General features: G+C 39.1%; 1 protein-coding gene across 2 annotated transcripts; it reads left to right on the top strand.

Moving 5' to 3' along the window:
* The first annotated feature begins 1,367 nt into the window (after nucleotides 1-1,367).
* LOC110173405 (BMP/retinoic acid-inducible neural-specific protein 3) lies at nucleotides 1,368-19,834 on the top strand. 2 transcript variants are annotated; one of them, XM_055152064.1, is made up of 7 exons: nucleotides 1,368-1,625; nucleotides 6,218-6,420; nucleotides 9,208-9,410; nucleotides 12,756-12,861; nucleotides 13,650-13,886; nucleotides 17,288-17,510; nucleotides 18,573-19,834. In XM_055152064.1, the coding sequence occupies exons 1-7, from the start codon at nucleotides 1,384-1,386 to the stop codon at nucleotides 19,696-19,698; spliced, it is 2,340 nt and encodes a 779-aa protein (XP_055008039.1). In that variant the 5' UTR covers nucleotides 1,368-1,383; the 3' UTR covers nucleotides 19,699-19,834. The 2 variants fall into 2 exon arrangements, with proteins under 2 accessions (XP_055008039.1, XP_020795063.1); XM_020939404.2 differs by having other exon boundaries at nucleotides 18,576-19,834.
* Nucleotides 19,835-20,176: the final 342 nt, after the last annotated feature.

Raw genomic sequence — 20,176 nt, forward strand, 5'->3', positions numbered from 1 at the left:
ATGTAAGTGGCTTTCATCACCTCACATAAAACCTTTTTTTTGGCATTAATGGTCTGTAATTACTTTCACTTCTAATTCACAGCAATGTGCATGTCACTGCAGAAGAGGGAGAAACTGTGCTCAATAATTAGCCTATTATCGGGAACATTTGAACACGTTTAATGTGCTCCAATCATGCTGAGAGGGGAACAGCCTGTAATGGCGAGTAATGGGGATAAATGGGGAGATACAGAGAGTGACAGGGGCGGCCATTACTATGTGCACATCACCATAATCACATAAGAAATCACTGTGGGCCTACCTTCTGCTCTACACCACGTTGTCCTGTGACGCAGAAGCTCATGACTCCACCAAGTGGCCCAGATTGGAATACAGGGGAAATATCAATTCTGCAAAACATACTCAACAGAACAGTTCACGGATTATTTTATGTCGTATATAATGCAAATTCAATATTTCATACACCGACACTGCACGTGGTAGCACCATTAGCTACATTAACCGCCACGTGGCCCAACATCAACTTGCCGAACTAATTTAAATACCTCTAACCTCACAGTGAGTAAAGTCTGTATTTTCAACTTACCACTGTGCTAGCCTACTTCTCCATTATTAAAAAGAGTAATGTAGTTGGGTAATTTAAGTTATTCGTGAGTGATTATTAGTCTAGTCCGTAGGTGACACTTGATGCCCTATAAATCTAGCCTTGACCATAGCGACAAATACAGGCAATGTTTCATGACCAGATAAGATCTGATAAAATTTCATAAGGTTTTCACTTTGCCTGGCACAAATTATTGCTGGCTCCGAAACACTCATTTGGCACACAGTCTTGCGCGGCACCAGAGCGAGAGGTGAGCAGAAGGCTGGAGAGACCAATAGAGGAGACAGGGGAGGGAGGGCGTCAAACGCGCTAGAGCCGGAGCGCGCCTTCATTCATCCAGCCGCGCTCACACAGTGTTTAGCGGGAGCACAGAGAGGCTGCCTCACAAAGGATTCTTACAGAACATGGAGCTCTTTCCTATTCAATCTCTGGGGACATCTTAAGTGTTTCTGTGCGTCCTCCCAATGAACTCTGCCTCGCGCCTGTAGTAGATGGAAGCGCGTCATCGCACCGATGGATGGAGGAATGCACTAGGAAAATACGAAGTGGTAATTAAGTTCTGAAAGTGCAAGATCCAACAAGCTTTTGCCTTTACGGACATACAGACCGTGCATTTTAGCTCTTATCTGATTTGATTTTCGGTGCTTGCTTCATATTGCAATATGCGAGATGAAGTGGTCAACATATGCCTTGCGTGTAGGTCAAGTCCACGCGTGAAGCTGCTCTTTCGTGCTGTGTCATCCTCAGTTCGGGGAGAATGAGGTGTCTCTGGGTGAAGCATGAGCGGTCAGAGGATCAGTCATAAGCGGCTGTCTCTGCGATGGAAGGCTCTTTGGCTCTACTTCTGCTGCTGGACGTCCGGAGCCGCAGCCTCTGCCCCCGGACAAAGCGACTCCACGGACTCCCCGGGGTCCCTCAGCTGGCTGCTGTCCGATAAAGGACCTTTCCACCAGTCTTTGGAGTTTAGTGAAGCGGCAGAAAGGTACCAGCAAGGCTACACCACCAGGTACAAAATCTACAGGTGAGTGCTCGCAGTTTGGCACGTGCAACGTCAATTTTTTTTATCACAACTGTTTTCTTACTTCAGTGATACATTCACTAAATAACTGTGGTCAGAGTTGGTAGGTTAGGTCACAGACAGAAAGAGTGCCCTTGACAGTGACACTATGAATCCTTAGTGCCTATTCCTTGAATTGTGATGTGTGTGTGTTTGTGTGTGTGTGTGGGGTGTGTGTGTGTGTGTGTGTGTGTGTGTGTGTGTGTGTGTGTGTGTGTGTGTGTGTGTGTGTGTGTGTGTGTGTGTGTGTGTGTGTGTGTCATAACGTGTAGGAATTTAGACTAACAATACAAGATTTATTTATTATTGATTATCCCTTTAAAGAAGACCCTGCATAGAACATACCTTTTACAGAATAACTGAATAGCTGAATAGTCGAACAGGTATTTTTGCAAAATGATAAATTACCCTAAACTCTCTCATTATTGTTATAGAGTTAAAAAAAATATTAAGTTTAGGTTCACTTTTTGTTGGAAACATTTAAGACCCAGGATTTTAGGGCCTACAGACTTCTGATCTTTCCTGAGTGATGGTGGGGCTGATGTTTGAGAGCTGCTTTTCGGTCTACTCCACATTTTCGACTCTGATTTCTCTGATGAGCACTTTGAGTCGGAGAGGACCCAATCAGTCTCAGCAGATGTTTCAGTGTCTCAAATAAAAACTTGTCCAGATTCTGATTTGTCTCGATATGCAGGTACAGCAGCTGCAGCAAATTAGGTGGCGAGCTGATGGGGCCAATCTCAAGATGTACTACTTAAGCATGCAAAACAGACTGGCTCCTCTTTACAAATTATGTGATTGGAAAGTAATCACTGATCAAACCCATTAGCATTTGGTTTGGCTTTTGATAATTATATTTTGCTAATGCACCAAATGACCTCTGTAGGACTCTTCTGATTGGGGATATCTGTCACATCTTATAACAGGCTTCAAGCAGAGTGCCATTTCTGTCTATAAATCTGTGAGAAAATTCCTCATTTACATTTTCATCTCAGTAGCTGCAAAGGTTTTTGATGGATTTCCGTTTCTTTTTATCAGTCTTGTGGCTCTATCTGGGCTGGGCCTGTTTAATGCATCATACCTGGACAGTGTCTGCTCTGCTGGTGGACATTGCCAAGGGCACAGAAGAGAAAGGAGGCTTTATTGTGGAGATTTGTGGCTTTATGAATCATCTTGTCCATTATCTCCCCTCAGGAATCTTTTACTCTGTGGTGTTTATCTCGCGGTGACGCCTGCATTTTGTCAATACCAAAACCCCCCTTCATAAATAGATTCCACACCCTGAAGAGGCGCCAGGCTTGGCTGATGTGTAATACATTGCTGCTATTAAAAGCCAAAAGCACTGACTACAGCCCAGTGAATTTTTATAATTAATAGTTAAACAGTCTTCTACCAAAAGCCACTCAACTTCACTTTGATTCAAACTATTTGCTTTTGTCAAAACTAAGCTGCACTAAAATTTACAGAAGGGTATTGCATTCAGTTGAATTTCTATTTTACTTATTCATTTAGGTATTTATGTATGAGAAAAGTTTAATTGAAGACAATTCTCAGACAGGAATGAAGTATGTGTTGTCCAGTCCCAAGCTCAAAGGAAATGAGAGGATTGTTGGAGGCCAAAGTGACAAATAGAGGCCACATTTTGTTAGTAGAATGGGCAAGAAGATTTACTATACAATACTCAAGTTTCTTCTAGAATCTAAATCAAGAGCAAAATAAAATGCTGTTTTTGGCACAGCTTCACAATCTGCTCAAGTATCACATTATTTTAGTGTCCAAAATGCATTCAACAACACAAAATCTGTGTAGTCTGCACTTGAGAGTGACTTTGCAAAACAACATAGCTGAAGGATCAGAACAATTTGGCTGCTACACCTGGTGTCTTGTGTTAAGCCAAAGCCCCCGCTGGAAGTAATGATGAGAGACACGTGTTTGACAAGGTGAAAGGAAAATGAACCAAGGATTAAGTAGAGACATAAGAAGACCAGCTCCTGTTGTCCACAATGAAAGAAAGAGTCAGGACTAAGGCTCTGTATTACACATAATTGACTCTTGTGAGCTTTAAGTCATGTTAGAATAATACCTCCTCAAAAATATGTATAGAGTTGCATTACCACATGACATCACAAGGTGGAACAGTGTTTTCAGTGTGAAAAGAACTCAGCCTAAGGGTTTGTGTGGTAAACACGTGTGAATGAAACAAAACTCAACTCCAGGTACATTTCACTAGCAAGGAACAATGGTACATGATAAAGATACTGTATTTATTGACTGGGTGGGTGAAGACACAGGATGGGGGCTCTGTCTTAGGTGGTCAGACCAGCTGACCCAACCTCGAGACCCACCCTCCCCCTTTGTAGATGATGTCTTCAAGCTGAACAAGAGACGGGTGAGAGGGAGGGGGTCGAGAGAGATAGCCGGTGCTGTTGGAATAGGCCTGTATAAATAGGACGTCTGGGTAACTGAAGGTGTAATTTTAACTTCTTGGGTTCTTTTTAAAGACAATGCAGTAAACACACTTTACTGCATTGTCTTTAAAAAGAACCCAAGAAGTTAAAGTATATAAGAAGACAAAATGAACATCTTTTGCTTAACTGAAGGTGTGGTTGAGCTGAGCTGTGGGTCGCTGGGGATGAGCAGGGGGAGGCTGAGGTGTGGTCCTGCTCTTGAATCTCAGTCAATCATATTAATTCCACCTTTGATGAGGAAACAATTCAGAAAATAGATCAGAAATATCAGAATATGGGCCCTTTAAGTATTTAGTCACATTATTCAATTTAAAGCACAAATGTGTCAAATAATTCATATATCCTTGAGTTTGACCAGCACCAAATGTGACCATGTAGCCTTCATTCATGAGCAGTCTGTCCCCTTTCCACATCTGCTTTGCTGTTACTCTAAGTCACTGTGCCATTTGTGCATACTGATAGAGTTTGCTGTAGGCTATACCCGGGGCTCCTCATCTGTCCACCGGGGCCGGTCACTCTCCCTATCCCGTGATATGGGATGATCGAATATAACTATGACACATATGGCACAATGTCCCCCTTTCCCCAATTACCTCTCTGTCTGTCTCTTGTCTCATAGCAGGGATTTGATTGGGTCCTTGGAGGCGAGAGTTGGTACAGCGCAGTCATAGAGGTGTAGCATTTGCTGCTGCTGTGCACTGCTGTGGAGCTATGGGGGATCTCCCTGCTGGCTCGTGAATATCAACGGTTCAGCTGTTTGAAGTTTTCCAAACTGTGTGCGCTAACAAATGGAAAAAGTGACAATTTTTGATGCTCTTTTCGAGTTCTTTTCAAATTATTTTTTTATGCTGAAATGATGGTATTTTACTGTTGGCTTTGGCAATGAGCAATTAAAACATGGTACAAATGTGTGATTTTGCCAGAGGCTGTGAACTGCTATTTTGTATTCTGATTTCTACTGCTATGAGGAAAGAAACTGGTGAGAATTGTTTCTTCTGTTAAAAATATTCTACTACATCATAAGACATTAACTTGGGATGAGAATGAAGCAATAACAACAACAAAAACAACAACAATAATAATAATACATTTATTACGAATATGTTATTAAGTAAGAATACAGAGTGCACAATGGGGCATATAATACTTTAAAGTAGGTTAGTTGCACTATTAAGTAAATGTTGAAATTAATAAGAACAAAGAGACTGGTGAATTATTTATAAACTGAACTGCAACAACTTTTGAAGTTATACGTTTAAAACTTTTAACATTTAAAACAATATGCAGGAGAAAGTCTTGCCTCAAAAGACCTACAGACTGACAGGTGAGCTGCACTACGTGAAGGTGACAGCTGACATTACTTTACTGTTAATAATGTGTGGGACGTGCTGTTTTTGCACCATGCATCCACTTCATACCCGTTTCATATATTTTCATTGGGGTTCACTGAAGGACATTTCACAGCTTCTGTTTTTTCGTATTTCTACAGTTTCTAGATTAGAACCTATTAATACTGTGGCTCAAGTGACTCATCCCCTGACCAGAACATCTCAACCCAAAACTCATCATTACACAGGCTGTTCTTATGTCCTTGGGCAATTTTCCATGCCTCCAAGGGCTGATAACAGTTAGTGTGTAAATGAAATATTACTGCATGATCTTTTGCTAGTACTATGGACATTTTTGGGCATTTCTTTTGTTAATTCTAATTCAAATTTACATTTACCATTAGTAGGCTTTGGTGTAGTTCTTGGTTTAGTTCATATAAATAAGTAGTAACAGTAGTCAATGATATGCACTTTATGTTGCATTTGTTTGAATGATTTTAACAGTTTATCTTACAGTTTATCTTCTTAAACTTGTACAACATTTAGCTGGGGTTAATATGATCAAAATTTTCCACTTCTATCTATGAAAGATTACACTGGATTATTCTTCATGTTAGCATCCTGACATCCACTATAAATACTTCTCCTAACCTTCACCAAAGCCTTGACTCTACGTCTGGAATATCGATCTTTTCCATAGCAACAACATTATAGACTGCAGCTCACTGTTGGAAGTGTTGTTTTGTTGTGTATGTCACAGGGAGTTTGGTCGATGGAAGGTCAACAGTTTGGCCGTGGAGAAGAGGGACAGTTCATCGGGCAGCGGGGGCCTGTCTCCACCCCTCGACCCCGAATTCATGCACGTGGTCCGGCAGCTGGGGCGCCGGCCGAGTCTGCAGACCATCACAGAGAGTCTCATTAAGAAGTATGGCACTCACGTCCTCATCTCTGCCACACTGGGAGGTACGCTACACTGAACAAAACAGCTCTGCTCACAACATGAGGGGGTTTGTCAGCAGATGGCATCATAGACTATGAAACTTAAACTCAAATAATATGATGTTAATACGCCATGGAGAAGAGTGATACATATCTACTTCAGTGGTGAAAAAAAGGTTGATTTTTAACTAGGACTGGGCGATATGAGAAACAGATTAATCATCCTCATATTGATCAGTTCAACTTAATTACATTTTGTCTTTTAATATTAATTTCCTAGCAATTATTAAAGTATGTATTATGTATTCGTATTTCGAAAATAGTCACATTTCTTTCTTCAAAGTCTTAACTCAGCTCCAAACCATAGGATTTGGCTGTAGACCCCTTGATTAGAAAGACCCAAGCAAAAAATTGTCAATCTCAATCAAATTTGATTAACTTCACAACCAAAATTTTAAACTAATATTTAAAAAAAAAAATAGGCATTTGAGTCTGTTGGGTTTAATTAAAATACAGGAATAGGAATGCAGTTGTTAAAGAAAGTTCTCTCTTTGTACAGTTTATAATAAGAACAAATCTGCTAAACCTCTCAGTTACAAGACACGATTTTCAAAAATTCTAATTAACACATAATACAGTTTATGACCAGTAATTACAAATGTAGATTGCAAGCAAGAAGATGAGCAACAACAACAATGTTTTTGTATTCTTATGACACTGGTTTAAAGGGCCCATATTACACTAATTTCTGATCTAAGTAATAATGTTGTTTGATTTGCATCATTTTGTTTCATTCACATGTTTAACAAAGTCCATACACCTTCACTAGAATCATTTGGATTTCAGCCCTGAAATTGCCAATCTCTACTGAACAAAAGGTAAAAGATATCTGTTGACTTGAAAACAACAGCTTTATGGCCTCACAAGGTGGAACAGAGCATTTTAAATTTGGAGATGTAGACAGACCAATAAAAGGATTATGTGTGAATGAAACAAAACACAACTACACGCTACAGTTTTTGATGAGGTAATAGCATTCTAACTTGACTTAAAGCGGATAACAGTTCATTTTGCAACCTTAGCCTTCCTTCCTTAGCCATAGTTTATAGACTTGGTTTAGATCTGGTGGTACTAGGAAAGCCAAATATTGTCTTTGGTGTGAAAAGCTAGATAAACTAGTGTAGACTATTAGACTGACTTGTGGCATTATGAGAAGGTGACTGGTTCTTGGATGCTGGAAAAGCAGCTAAAAAAGATTGCAACATCAGCGTCACATATGGCACCCCAATCTGAACGTCTGTTGTTTTCTTATCCACAAAGCCCATAATGCATTTCTTGGATCAGTGGTTTGCATTACACCCTGCACCAAATCACTGTTAGAGAAGTAAATTGGGGAACAGTGAGAGATTTTAGTTTATAGCATGAGATGCCAAAGGGAGGATCTTGTTTGTTGTAGTTTTATTTATATGCCACCGGCTGGTCCGCTATTTTTCTTATAAATCGTTATCAATAAGCCTTAACCCAGATGGAAAATGAAATTCAGCTGGAACTCCCTATTATTATGTTGTACTCAGTATCAGTCTGATGTCTGGCTTTTATTTTACTCCCATGAATACGGTAATTGGCCAAAAATCCGCAGTAAACATACGGTTTGGCTGTCACTGTTTCAGAAGTGGAGACAAAAAATTTTTTTTCCAGTCCCGCTATTTTGTACCAATGTTGAAAAAGTGTCTCCAAGCTGAAATCCATCCAAATCCATGAAGGAGATAAATTCAGATGCTCTGACACAGAAACACAAGTTCACAAAGCAATTTAGAAGTGCTCTCTCTCCTCCTCATAAGCAGACCTTCAGCGTCGGTTATGTGTGTCGACTCTGAGATAGTGTGACAGACAGACTAGTGCTGGCATTAAAGTCAAGAATATGATGCAAATATAAATGACTGTTTCTAAAGCAAAATGAAATATTATTGAGAAAAACATTATCTGAGGTTTTATTGACAGAATTATTAACAAAAATAAGTTTACCAATCTCATTGCTGTTGAATACAAAAATACAGCCTTAGACTATGCAGATGACAATGATGGATGATGGATTGTATGAATGCTTTTTCTTAATATGTCTAATTGTTCTAATTGGTATATGTGCCTTTTTGTATTTATTATGTACTCAGCATGGTGCCATGAACAACATTTTGGTTGTTAATGACCTTGGTATGGACCACTTGTGGATTCTGATTCACAATTAATGAACTGTTTAAAGTATGTAACTACACACATATCCTAAATTGTTAATGTTTCTCTTTATGGCCATAATGGTGATGACTTTATGGTGTTGCTGGCTCCATCTCACATTGTTAGAGGTGTCAGAGGTGCTGTACTTTAAGTGAAGTGCCTCTCTGAATGAAGAGCAGCTGTGATTTCTGGACCACTTAGCCTCAGCAGTGAGGTCAAATCTGTGTGTATCCGTTTGTAGAGTGTGCATAAAAACATTAAGAAAATACAGAGTGATAACAGGCCTCTTAAAAACACCTGTTTATGGCTTGAATGAAAACATGTTTTATCTTTTACACCAAGAAATGTTCCTCAAGGACATAGTATCACCTATTCCCAAAACATGCATGCAAATAGTAACACTTGTCATTCATTGGAGTATATTTCGCCTTCAGATGCAGAGGCCAGGTTCTGCCTTGCTCCACTCTTTCAACCACTAATCACTGCTGCGTTTCCACCGATCTATAAAGATGTTAATGAAAGATGATTAGCGCTGCTCAGTCAGAACTAATGAAGCCCCGGTTTTCTCTGCGGCACCAGGGGAGGAGTCTCTCACCATATTTGTGGACAAGAGAAGGCTGAACCATGAGTCTCCATCTGCAGACAGCGAGGCGGCCAAGTCCAACTGGACGGGGGCGGTGACACTAGAGACACTTCACCAACTGGCTGCATCCTACTTCACCGACAGAGAGAGCACTCTGAGGAAACTGCACCATCTCCAGATCGCCTCCAGTGCCATTCGGGTAAGCCAGTAAATGAGTAAGTGCATATATATATATATATATATATATTATATATATATATATATATATATATATATATATATATATATATATATATATATATATATATATATATATATATATATATATATATATAATATTATGTTATTATATTATGGGTCAAACACACAGCATTAGGATAAAGATTCACTTGCTGTAGATAAATGTTTTGTTCTGACATGGTTAGGCTTCATGTATTTGCTATTTGTATTTAAAATGCAATTGAAAAACTGTGCAAAAAGCTCAAAGTGCACCATCAGTGCACCAGATATTAAAAACAACCATATAAACAAATGAGTGACTTAGAGTCATTACAGGCACTGAAATAAACAAGCTACTAAAGATTAAATAGCTAAATATATTAAGTGTTACATCAAAGTTCAAAGTGCATTGTTTAAGTTTAGAACATTTTGTAAAAGCTGTTACCAGTCTTACATTTAATGGAGTGATAGCTTCTTCCAGAGGGAAGACGCTCTCACATGTCTCTGCAGGATGGCCAGAGGGGTTGTGTATGATCTGAAGGGCTCGGTATAAAAAATCTACATTTGTAAAGAGCTTTGAGGACAGATAGGTCACAGTTCATTTTTTTCTTTTGGCTGAGCGGACCATCTTGTTTGAAGCTTTCCTCTCTTTGGCTGTAATGTTACCAAATACAGTGATAGAGCCAACCAGAAGGCTTTCAATGGTGCAGCGATAAAAGTTCAGTGGGATCTTAGGGTTCTTTGTGAATTCTTTTAGGTTTCCACAAAAAGAAAAGCCACTGCTGTCTTAACAGTTTTGCTTGTGTTTTTGTTCCAGCTCAGATCATTAGACAAGGTCAGACCAAGAAATGTACACTCTTCCACAATTTGAACATCAACATCAGCAATTACAATTGGTGGATGACCATTCTTACAAGTAAAATCAATTACAAGTTCACAGCTCTGTAACATGTTGATCAATCAAATCAACTGGACTGAACTAAAACTAAATAAAGGTCATAAAGGTCATAACCCCAAAATTAGGGACTGCTGGTTGAGCCTGTTACTCAGAGTCAGGACAGTGTACTTATTTAGTCTCCCATCTAAATAAAGCTTACATTTTCTTCGAGAGGAAGGTAGGGCTATCGAGTATTGAACACTAAGCTGTGCACATAGTTCTTTTCTTTGCTTGACAACTTGTTGAACACTCATTGTTTGAATAGCTGATTGCAGTGTGAGTGGGATCCCATGCATTATCTTGCCTCACAGCTTCAATTGCAGGTTGAAGTAAATTCTGAAAGAGTAGCAATAGTTCTTTAACACACATTTAACTGGCATAAATGGTCAGATTGATTAACAGAAAAAATCTTACAGGTTTGCTATGTGAACAAGCTGCTTTAGGGTCATAGAAGTTTACCTCTTTTAAATTTAAAGAGCTGAGTATGAATGGAGCAACGAATTATGGCCACCAAGGCCTTTTGAAAAGGTCAGTATGGAGTTATTGCCATTGCAAGGCTGCTTTTGCACTTGGTTTGATGTGTTGGGAGTAAGACATGTAGAGAATTTAAATACTGTTGACAATTCATTAACATACACTATTTCAACTAGTAGGAAAGATATTCTGAATTTCAACAGCCTGTCTGACTACATCACCTTCACTGCACTACTTTACATCAGGTTAAATGAGTTTGCTGAACTCCTAACAGACTTCTACTGCTTACCCTGAAGATAACGATTATGTATAAATCACTTAATATTAGCTCAAGGTATTCATTTACTTAATTCACTTAACCAGGCTGGATTAGGAACAAATGCATGTTTAGAAACTTGCCTCGATACATAAAGATTTACCTGCTGCCACCACAAGGTACAGCTAAGCAGGCAAGATTAAGAATAAGAGTACCGGCTGTGACATGTTGCCAAATAAAGTTTTTAAGACATGTTTGAGAAATACGGACGCTCTATAGAGCACGCTTACAAACACCAATCATCAATTTTCTTATGTGGAGTGGCTATTACGCTGTATTCATTATTCAGGCCGAGGGGCAAACTGCGCCTTTAGACTGTGCGTCCCATCTCCTGAACCGGTTATGAATCAGCCTGATTGATTAGAGATATCGTACCATTAATTTCCAGCCAAGGTCCTCTCCCCATTTACTTTAGCAGCATGTGTGGAGCTGAGAGGCAAATTAAAGATGAGAGCATGAGATGAACACTAGCACCTACAGAGCAACACAGTTCATTAGCGATCGCTAGCAGCTCGCCATACATGCGCTACGCTAACATGCTCTGAGTAGTACTTTCCTGAACGCCAACATTAATTACGCTAAGAGGCAAAGTGAACACAGTTTGAAGGTTTTTACAGGCAAAGGAGTTGATTCTTCCTTTCACATCTGAACAAATTATTCTGTGTGAGCATAGGAATCTTTATAATTGAGGACCTTTACGGTACTACTTCACAGTGACTCAGTGCATTAGAAATTCATTTGAGGCATAAAGAGCTTTTGATGAAGTATCTCTTGACCTTAAGATTTATTTAGTTTTAATGCAAATGAGCTGTTATTTACAGGACACGCTTCAAGGACTTAATGTTCTTTGTATTAAAGTGAGAAACGGGCTACAGCATTTGCAAGAATGACTGTGCAAATATCAGATTTAAAGAGCAGCATATGACAGATTTGACATTTCACTAAAATGTGGGTTAACGTAAGTGGATTGAAGAATTTGCTCAAAATTTTCTATCTATAGATACTTTTTTTTTTTTAAACAGACATGATGTAAACTTAACTTAAATGAGGTTTTAACATAATAGTCTCCCCTCATCATTGGCTTACTCCAAGTTGCATTTTGATTAGTTCATTCATGTTTGACTCATCCTGAGCTGTACTATATTTGAGGCTTGAGTGTTCGGAAAATTTCGGTTTCATTCTGTTTCTCGGGGTCATGTAGAGTTGAAGCAATTGTTAGTGGTGAAATGTCACAATGAAGAAGCAGGGATTCTCAGTTGTGTACTTTAATCAGTAAGTCAATGCACCCATTTCTATGTCATTTTAGATCAATATTATTATATATCATAAATTATATAGATAGATTATATAAATATTGATCAAAATGTAAAATAATGATGTTGCATAGATGAAGTGTAATGTAAAAAGTCTGCCATTGCATTCTTAAATTGTTTAATCTGCTTTTGTGTATTGATAACATTACTTTTATTTATTTTATTTTTTTATTTGCTTCTTGACTGATGCAAACTAATCCATATAAAAATATACCACATGTACTATCCCACCAAACAAATGCAGTCCATCTAAATATGATTAAGGCCACTGTATGTGTGTTACAGGTGACTGAGACCAGGACGGGCCCCCTTGGCTGCAGTAATTATGACAATCTGGACACAGTGAGCTCAGTGCTGGTCCACAGCCCAGAGAACAAGGTCCAGCTCCAAGGTAAGAGCCACATCCAACTCTGGACAGCTCTATCTGTTCCACTAATTTAGGCTGTTACAGAAAGCTGGCTCATGATACAGGTTTATGGACAGCCTGTACATTATTTTGTGTGAAAAAATTTTTACAATCTCATAGAAAAGTTGCAGGGAGGAAACACTGTAATAGTTCAATTTCTATAGGTACCAAAAGCATTGGCCAAGGGCATTATTTGTTGTAGAAATTGCTCAAGTAGTAGATTTAACAAAAATCTGTGACCCAAAGAAAGGAACACTCAACACACTGTGGTATTAAAGTCTAGCAATGATTCCCCTGTAGAGAATGTTATAACCTTCAATAATCTGGGTCAACTATCGGCAACAAAATGGCATCAAGGACTAGGTTAGAAGTGTCCTACGTACAATCGTGCAATTATTCATTATCATTATTTATTCTCTATTTCAGATAACGGTATAAACAAAAAAAACAAAAACAAAAAACAACAGTATCATTATCACGGCATCAACACTGAGTTTGAAATTTTAGTATAGTGGCAACACTTAATAGATTTGAGAAGAGCGTTTTGGCCATCATTGCACACCATTGTAACAGCCACTAGAAGCCAAATGGGGCGAAGGCTTGCCCAAAGATACAGCAGCAGTGTGCTTTGAGCCAACAGCTCTCTGGTTCCTTCACTATATCTAAGTCTAACAAAATACTTTTATTACTTAAATGAATTATTCTTGCTGTTCTTACTCAGTATGTTTTTTTATGATGATGTTGCATTTAACTATGAGATTTACCCCTCTCAGGCTTGCAGGTGCTCCTCCCTCTTTACCTGCAGAGTCGTTTCATCCAGGCGGCGCTGGACTACATCGGTTGTAAATCCGAGGGCGAGTTCGTCTGCCGGAGTGGAGACTGCTGGTGTCGCTGCAGTGTGGACTTCCCTCACTGTAACTGCCCACTCTCTGACCTGAGCAGTCTGCAACACAACTTGCAGCGCGTCCTTGAGGCCTGGAGGAGCAGCAATCAGGAGTTTGAGCAATCTGGTGAGTGCTTGGCATTTACAAGTATCCAGTAGCGGATAAAGTAAATTTTGTAAGTTAAAGTAAAGATAGATACAGATGTAAAAATAACTCAAGTAAAAGTAAAAAGTATCAATTGAAAAAATCTACTTAAGTAAAAGTATTTAAGTACCAATTAAAAAATATGCTTAAGAGTAAAAAGAAAAAGTATTTCACATATTTCAAGTGTTGTTCATTTGATAAAATGTCATGACACTGATGTCAATATTAAGCCAAAATAATGCCTTAAGTCATATGTAAAGTCCTTTTACTTTTCAGACCTGTTCAAAAATGTAATGGAGTAGAAAGTACAGATACCTGCTTTCAGATGTTGTGAAATAAAATAAAAAAGTGTCCACTGTAAAATGTACTTAAGTAAAGTACACATACCTGAACATTTAAGTACATGCACATTTGGGTTTAAAATATCATAGACAATTTCTGAACTCCTCTATTCGTGAATTCTGTGGGATGGTTTTCTTGGATCGAGTTCTTTCAATCTACCTGAGAATTAATACCCCATAAAGCCTTTTGAAAATTCATGCCTAGCTATATAATACTGCCAGACTTTAAATCCAAAGCCTGTCAATCTTGGTGTCATATCTGAAATGGTTTCTGATGTTTTCTCTGCGCTGGAACGTGTCCAAAAACACCATCCATCTGTCATCACTCAAGTCCAACAAAAATATACATAACATCGGCCAATACAAGGACGACTCTAATTATGACTTTGAAGGTTCAAAAAAATATATTAATGCATTCAAATCCAGACCAGCTGTATTTTGTTTATTTGTTCCTCATAACTTGCTTTTGAGGTAGACAACTGGGGTCCCTCACACAATCACACAGATACACAAAATAAACATAAAAGATACACAGAGAACAGTATGGTTTAACACGGGGGAAAAACACACAGTAAATAACCTTAAATAAAAAAACAATAACACAGTGTTACAGCTAAACGGACATCTTCTAAAAACTATTTTCTAAAGTCATTTCCCTTATGGATCAATAAAGTTTGCCTACGTCCAAGTCTAAGCCTCTATACTGCTTGTTTTGAAAGAAGAAAGCAATCTATTCCTCCAAACAGCAATCCCATTATAGTCCATTATACTAGTCGTAAATAAATTGCTCATAATTGTCCTTTGCTATAAGAGGAAGAACTTCGGCAATGGCAAAGTAAATTAAAGTCCGCGGATGGATCACAGTAGAATATTAACTACTGTCACCTTGGATATTTTGGTAAAAATTCCTCAATTATTTTATAAGTAATATGTGAAACAGGTTTTACTGTTCATTTCAAAAGGTGATTTTTTGATTATTTTTTTCTTTATATATATTTTTATGTTTGTGTTTTTACTTATATTTTATTATATTTTTTTAAATGTATGTTTTATTTGGTTGTATCTGTTAACAATATTAAGCTGCTTATTTTAGGGCAAGGGTGGGGGAATAAGTGGGGATAAAAAATAAACATAACATAAATATTGTGTCTACTGTAACACACAATAAAGTATTAAAAATAAGGTGAATCTTATATTCTTTTTAGGTGACACAATACATTTTAAAATATAAATATACAAATACAAATAAATATAATTAATATAATGAAATACAAAAATAACAGGGTAGTACAGGGCTTCGATATAAACTGCATATGAACACTTAAGCCACATATTAGTTAGTACTATGTGAAAAACACAGAATCCAAACATACATTATACAAAACTAAGTGTCTAAAATATCAAAGGAAAATGCAGTAGTGTTGAAGGGAGTATACTCTGAGCTTGGCCCCATGTGGTCTCTTGCACTGTGTAGTTCAGGTGTGGTAACATGTGAGGGAATATCTACATGCTCCTGTCATCTGCCTACAGCATTTTACAAGTGAGATCAAAGCTACACACACATCACTGAATTATTCTCTCAGGCTGCACTAAAATGCCGGAGAATTTCTGTGGTATTTTTCTTGTTGTTAAATCACACCACACAACCAAGGCAACCAGAACAATTTATTTATCGACAAAAGCACCAGAAAAGTTGAGTTTAACCAGACGCTAGTTACCTTGAACATGCTGACAACAGGTGTTAAGAAAAATCCACTTAAGTCTAGGCGAGTTTAGTAGTCCTCAACAATTCATCAGTGGTGGAACAACAATGTAAACATAGTACTGTACTTAAGTATACAGTTTAGGTATCTGTACTTCACTTAAGTAGATTTAAAGTGGATATTTGTTACTTTTGCTTCACTGCATTTTAAAGTAGGCAACTGTGCTTTCTACTCCACTACATTTTTTAACTGGACTGAAAAGTAAACTTAACTCTTTATTATTGTGTGAGATCTACTAGGGGTGTGCAAAAATATTGAAATATTGATATATCGTATCCTTTAATTCGATGACACAGTATCGTGGGCTGCTGTATCGATATAACACCATTATAATACCAGTATTTTTTGTTATATTTTACTAAACTATTTTGATACAGTGCTACAGTTTCGTTATTTGATTAGAGAAAGGAAATTCATTTATGCAATACATTTGACATATTCACTGTTTTGGTGATTAAAATGGGTGAGTTTTCATATGAACTACACAAGAAGTAGTTTAATAAAGACTAAGTTTCACAGCCATGATTTAGCCTTTATTTTTTTCTTGAACCGTATCGAATCAATTTGAAATATATCGTATCAAATCGAAAGTGCACTGTATTGAGATATGTATCGTATCGTGGCCTATGTATTGAGGTATGTATTGTATCGGTAACTTCTACCCAGCCGTAAGACCTACTGAAAAGACTGAGGCGTTTATTTTTAACACCTTTTTAGTTTAGTTTTAGTAAAAATAATAATAATAATAATAACAGCTAGAAAAAAAAATCTATTCAATTGTTTCTGTTGAACAAAATTCAGAAAAAATCTAAATCACTTACTTGAAGCTTTATTAGATCTCAAAATCTGTGCAAAGTAAATTTCTAATACTTTTACTTAAAGGTGCATTGAGGAACTTTTCTGGTGGAGGGTTCATTAAATGCTTTTCTGCGTGGAGATGTTGCTTTGTCTGGAATGTTTCACAGTATGGTATTAAACATTTCTATCTTCAGGGAGTCCAATAGTTACAGATCAGATCTGTGGAAAGGTAGTAAGGTAGATCTGTACCTGTTTATCTAGGTATTTTTGAGCTATAAAACCATGTGTAATTTTATAAATTATTTTCTTGAGTATTTATTTGCTCCACTATCTGTACTTTTTACTAAGCAACAAAAATGAGTACCTCTTCCACCCCTGCAATTCATGCATTTGTTTTCCAAGGACAACCATTGAAAAGTTTCGTGTAGGCTATTGTTACCCCACAGTGACACTTAATGCATGTTGTTTTACTTGTCACCAGAGGAGTTTCGAGGCTTCGTGGACAGACTGCCAAAGCACTACGCTGTGAACACATCTGTGGTGGAGCACTTGTGGCGCGCTGATGCCAACCTGCTACAGCGCTACAGGCAGTTGGAAGCTCACAGCGCCCAACTCTCCTCCAAAGCCCGCCGCATCACTAACAAGCTCTTCAGTCTGAGCAAGAGGTGCAGGCAACAACCCAAAATAGTCCTACCATGGCCCAGGTGAGTCGCAAAATAACACCAAGGGAATAGTCAGAGCGCAGCCTGTTAACCCAAGATGCTGCTAGAAATGTATAATTATGAAAGAGACTGGGCGTTGGGAAAAGCAGCCAGGCGAAGCGGTGGTTATTAGGAGGCTCGGTTGAGGAGGGAAGTGCTGACAGGGGCAGTGAGGATTCTCTGTTAACTGGAAAAGACAAGGTTGATTGTCCGTAGAGACAATTTTCACTAACACTATGCAGGCTGGGTCCAAATCGCAATAAATTTAAAACAAAGTATTCTTCTATTGGACAGATTTTTTTCCTCTATCACTAACTCTTCAGGGTGGGTTAGTCCACAGGCTTCTAGGCATGAGATTGTTATTTGAAGCAGTCTGGATGGAGGGTTTTCCAAGTCGCTCCCTCAAAGTGTCTTTTTGCATTTTCAGCAGCTCCACCATCTGTTTTAATATCTATCAGAGATCACTTTGGCCGTAACTCTGCTCAGATTTATGCCTCTCTCATGAACACTCCATATTGATAGCTATTTCTGGCTGGAAATTAAGTAAATGACACAATCCATCAGCTCAATAGTGAAAAGCATGCAAAGCTCCCTCAGTCTACAATCCAATTACAATTTTTATCACACCCCTTTTCTCTATAAAAGGAAATTCAGGAAAATCAGTTTTGCATTTAAATCTGTTCTGAGGGAAATAGCATTTTTATGTTTACGATTTGCCTTTTAGCAAAAATATAGTGTAGAAGTCGTTTTTCATTGTTACAAATAAAAGCAGAGCAGAAAGACATGCTTCTGAGTGCTGTCTTCTGCACACAGAAGAATAGGTTGATTTGGATTGGATTTAGCTTCTGAGGCTCCAGCTGAGACTGTGTTTGGATAGAATGACAAGCATCAGTGTGGCGTGTAATAATAGAGAAACTGTGAAATCATAAAATAACAAAAACATGTGACAAGCGATTCATATGCCAAACGTGGATTTATTGTTGAGATAATCACTAAAACATAAACCATATGCATAATGTACTTTGAAATATGGATATGGTGGACATAAATATCTCCTGTCCTCAGCAGACCGCTGCACTTCTGGCTGAGCTTCTGCCTGTCCAGGCTGTACTGCAGTGAGAACAGCCATGTTGGAGTGTACAGTGAGGAGGGCCGCAGCTGCTCGTGCCCATACGCCCCCCTGTCCTGCCAGGGTGTCATCCCCTGCTCTGTGGGAGAGGGCTCCCGCTGCGCCTCCTGCTCCACAGAGAATCGCACGCGCTGCTCCAGCTGTAACCCAGGCTTCAGCCTGACACAGGGAGCCTGCCGGCCCGCTGTGCCCGACCCCACTGACCCCTACCTGGGGCTGGAGAGTGATCGTGACCTGCAGGATCTGGAGCTGCGCTACCTGCTACAGCAGCGCGACCCGCGCATCACTCTGCACGGGGTGTTTGTAAGCAACGATGTACGCATCAACACCTGGTTTGACCCGTCCTGGAGGAAGAGGATGCTGCTCACACTCAAGAGCAATCGTGTCAAATCCAACCGCGTTCACATGCTGCTGGGCATCGCGCTGCAGTTTTGTCTCACCGCCAACAGCTCTCTGGAGCCTGCATTCTCTCTGTTTGTCAACCCATTTGGAGGCAGCCATGCAGAGAGTTGGACCATGCCCATCGGCCAGAGTGGATACCCCGACTGGGAGCGCACCAAGCTGGACAGACCAATGGACTGTTATAACTGGACTCTGACTTTAGGGAACCGTTGGAAGAGCTTTTTTGAGACTGTTCACTTTTACTTGCGTAGTCGTATCCGGGAACCCACGGGAGGAAATCGTACTACGGTGTACTATGAACCGCCAGAGCCCACTGAGCCGGCCAATAATGTGGGCTACATCAAAATCAATAGCATGCAGCTGCTGGGGTACAGTGTGCACTTTGACCCAGAGGCCATCCAGGACCTGATCCTGCAGATTGACTATCCGTACACTCAGGGCTCCCAAGACTCTGCCCTCCTGCAGCTGGTGGAGCTGCGCTACAGGGTCAACCGCCTCTCTCCTCCAGGGGTGCCCCACGTGGACCTGTTCTCCTGCCTGCTCCGACATAGACTCAAACTGTCCAGCGCTGATGTGAGCCGCATCCTCACGGCTCTGCAGGCCTTCAGCTCTAGACAGCCCCAGCACCAGGAGTATGAGGCCAACAAACTGTGCAGCTAAAGACTGTCTCCTCTCAATCCATTTGTGTTACATCTGTGCTATGTTATACATGCAAATTGTGCATTTCAAAGGTTTTTACAATCTCAGTGTATTTTTATGAAACAATTGTTGTCAAAAGGAATAATTCTGTATTAAATAAGAGTGAAGAAAATAGGAATAAAGTTTGGGTACAAACTCTCCACAGGTTTGTTTTTTTACAAGTTTTGTTTTTTATTAAAGATAAAATGATTTTCACTTTTTGTTGCAAAGTAAAAACATCTTCAATTTATTCTGCCTTTATTTATTTACACAAATTATCTTCTGTTTTCTTCCAACCACCACTCTAAAGTCATTGTGATTCCAGAAAGCTTTTTATTCATGAGGACCACTGCATTTTAACGGCCTGTGCTTTGGTTTTCATACAATGCTTATTATAATATTCACAGTTTGTATTAGCAAAACTGAAAAACTAAAGGAAACTCCACTAGGTTTGGAGATT

Source organism: Boleophthalmus pectinirostris, unplaced genomic scaffold (assembly GCF_026225935.1).
Source record: "Boleophthalmus pectinirostris isolate CB_2022bp ecotype Guang Dong unplaced genomic scaffold, ASM2622593v1 HiC_scaffold_16, whole genome shotgun sequence".
Taxonomy (NCBI): Eukaryota; Metazoa; Chordata; class Actinopteri; order Gobiiformes; family Gobiidae; genus Boleophthalmus; species Boleophthalmus pectinirostris.

Excerpts from the sequence above, each read along its gene's own strand:
- LOC110173405 (XM_055152064.1), top strand. The coding sequence starts at position 1,384 with ATGAGCGGTCAGAGGATCAGTCATAAGCGGCTGTCTCTGCGATGGAAG. Across the intron at positions 9,411-12,755 it reads TCGCCTCCAGTGCCATTCGG|GTGACTGAGACCAGGACGGG; the intron begins GTAAGCCAGTAA and ends TGTGTGTTACAG. Across the intron at positions 17,511-18,572 it reads ATAGTCCTACCATGGCCCAG|CAGACCGCTGCACTTCTGGC; the intron begins GTGAGTCGCAAA and ends TCCTGTCCTCAG.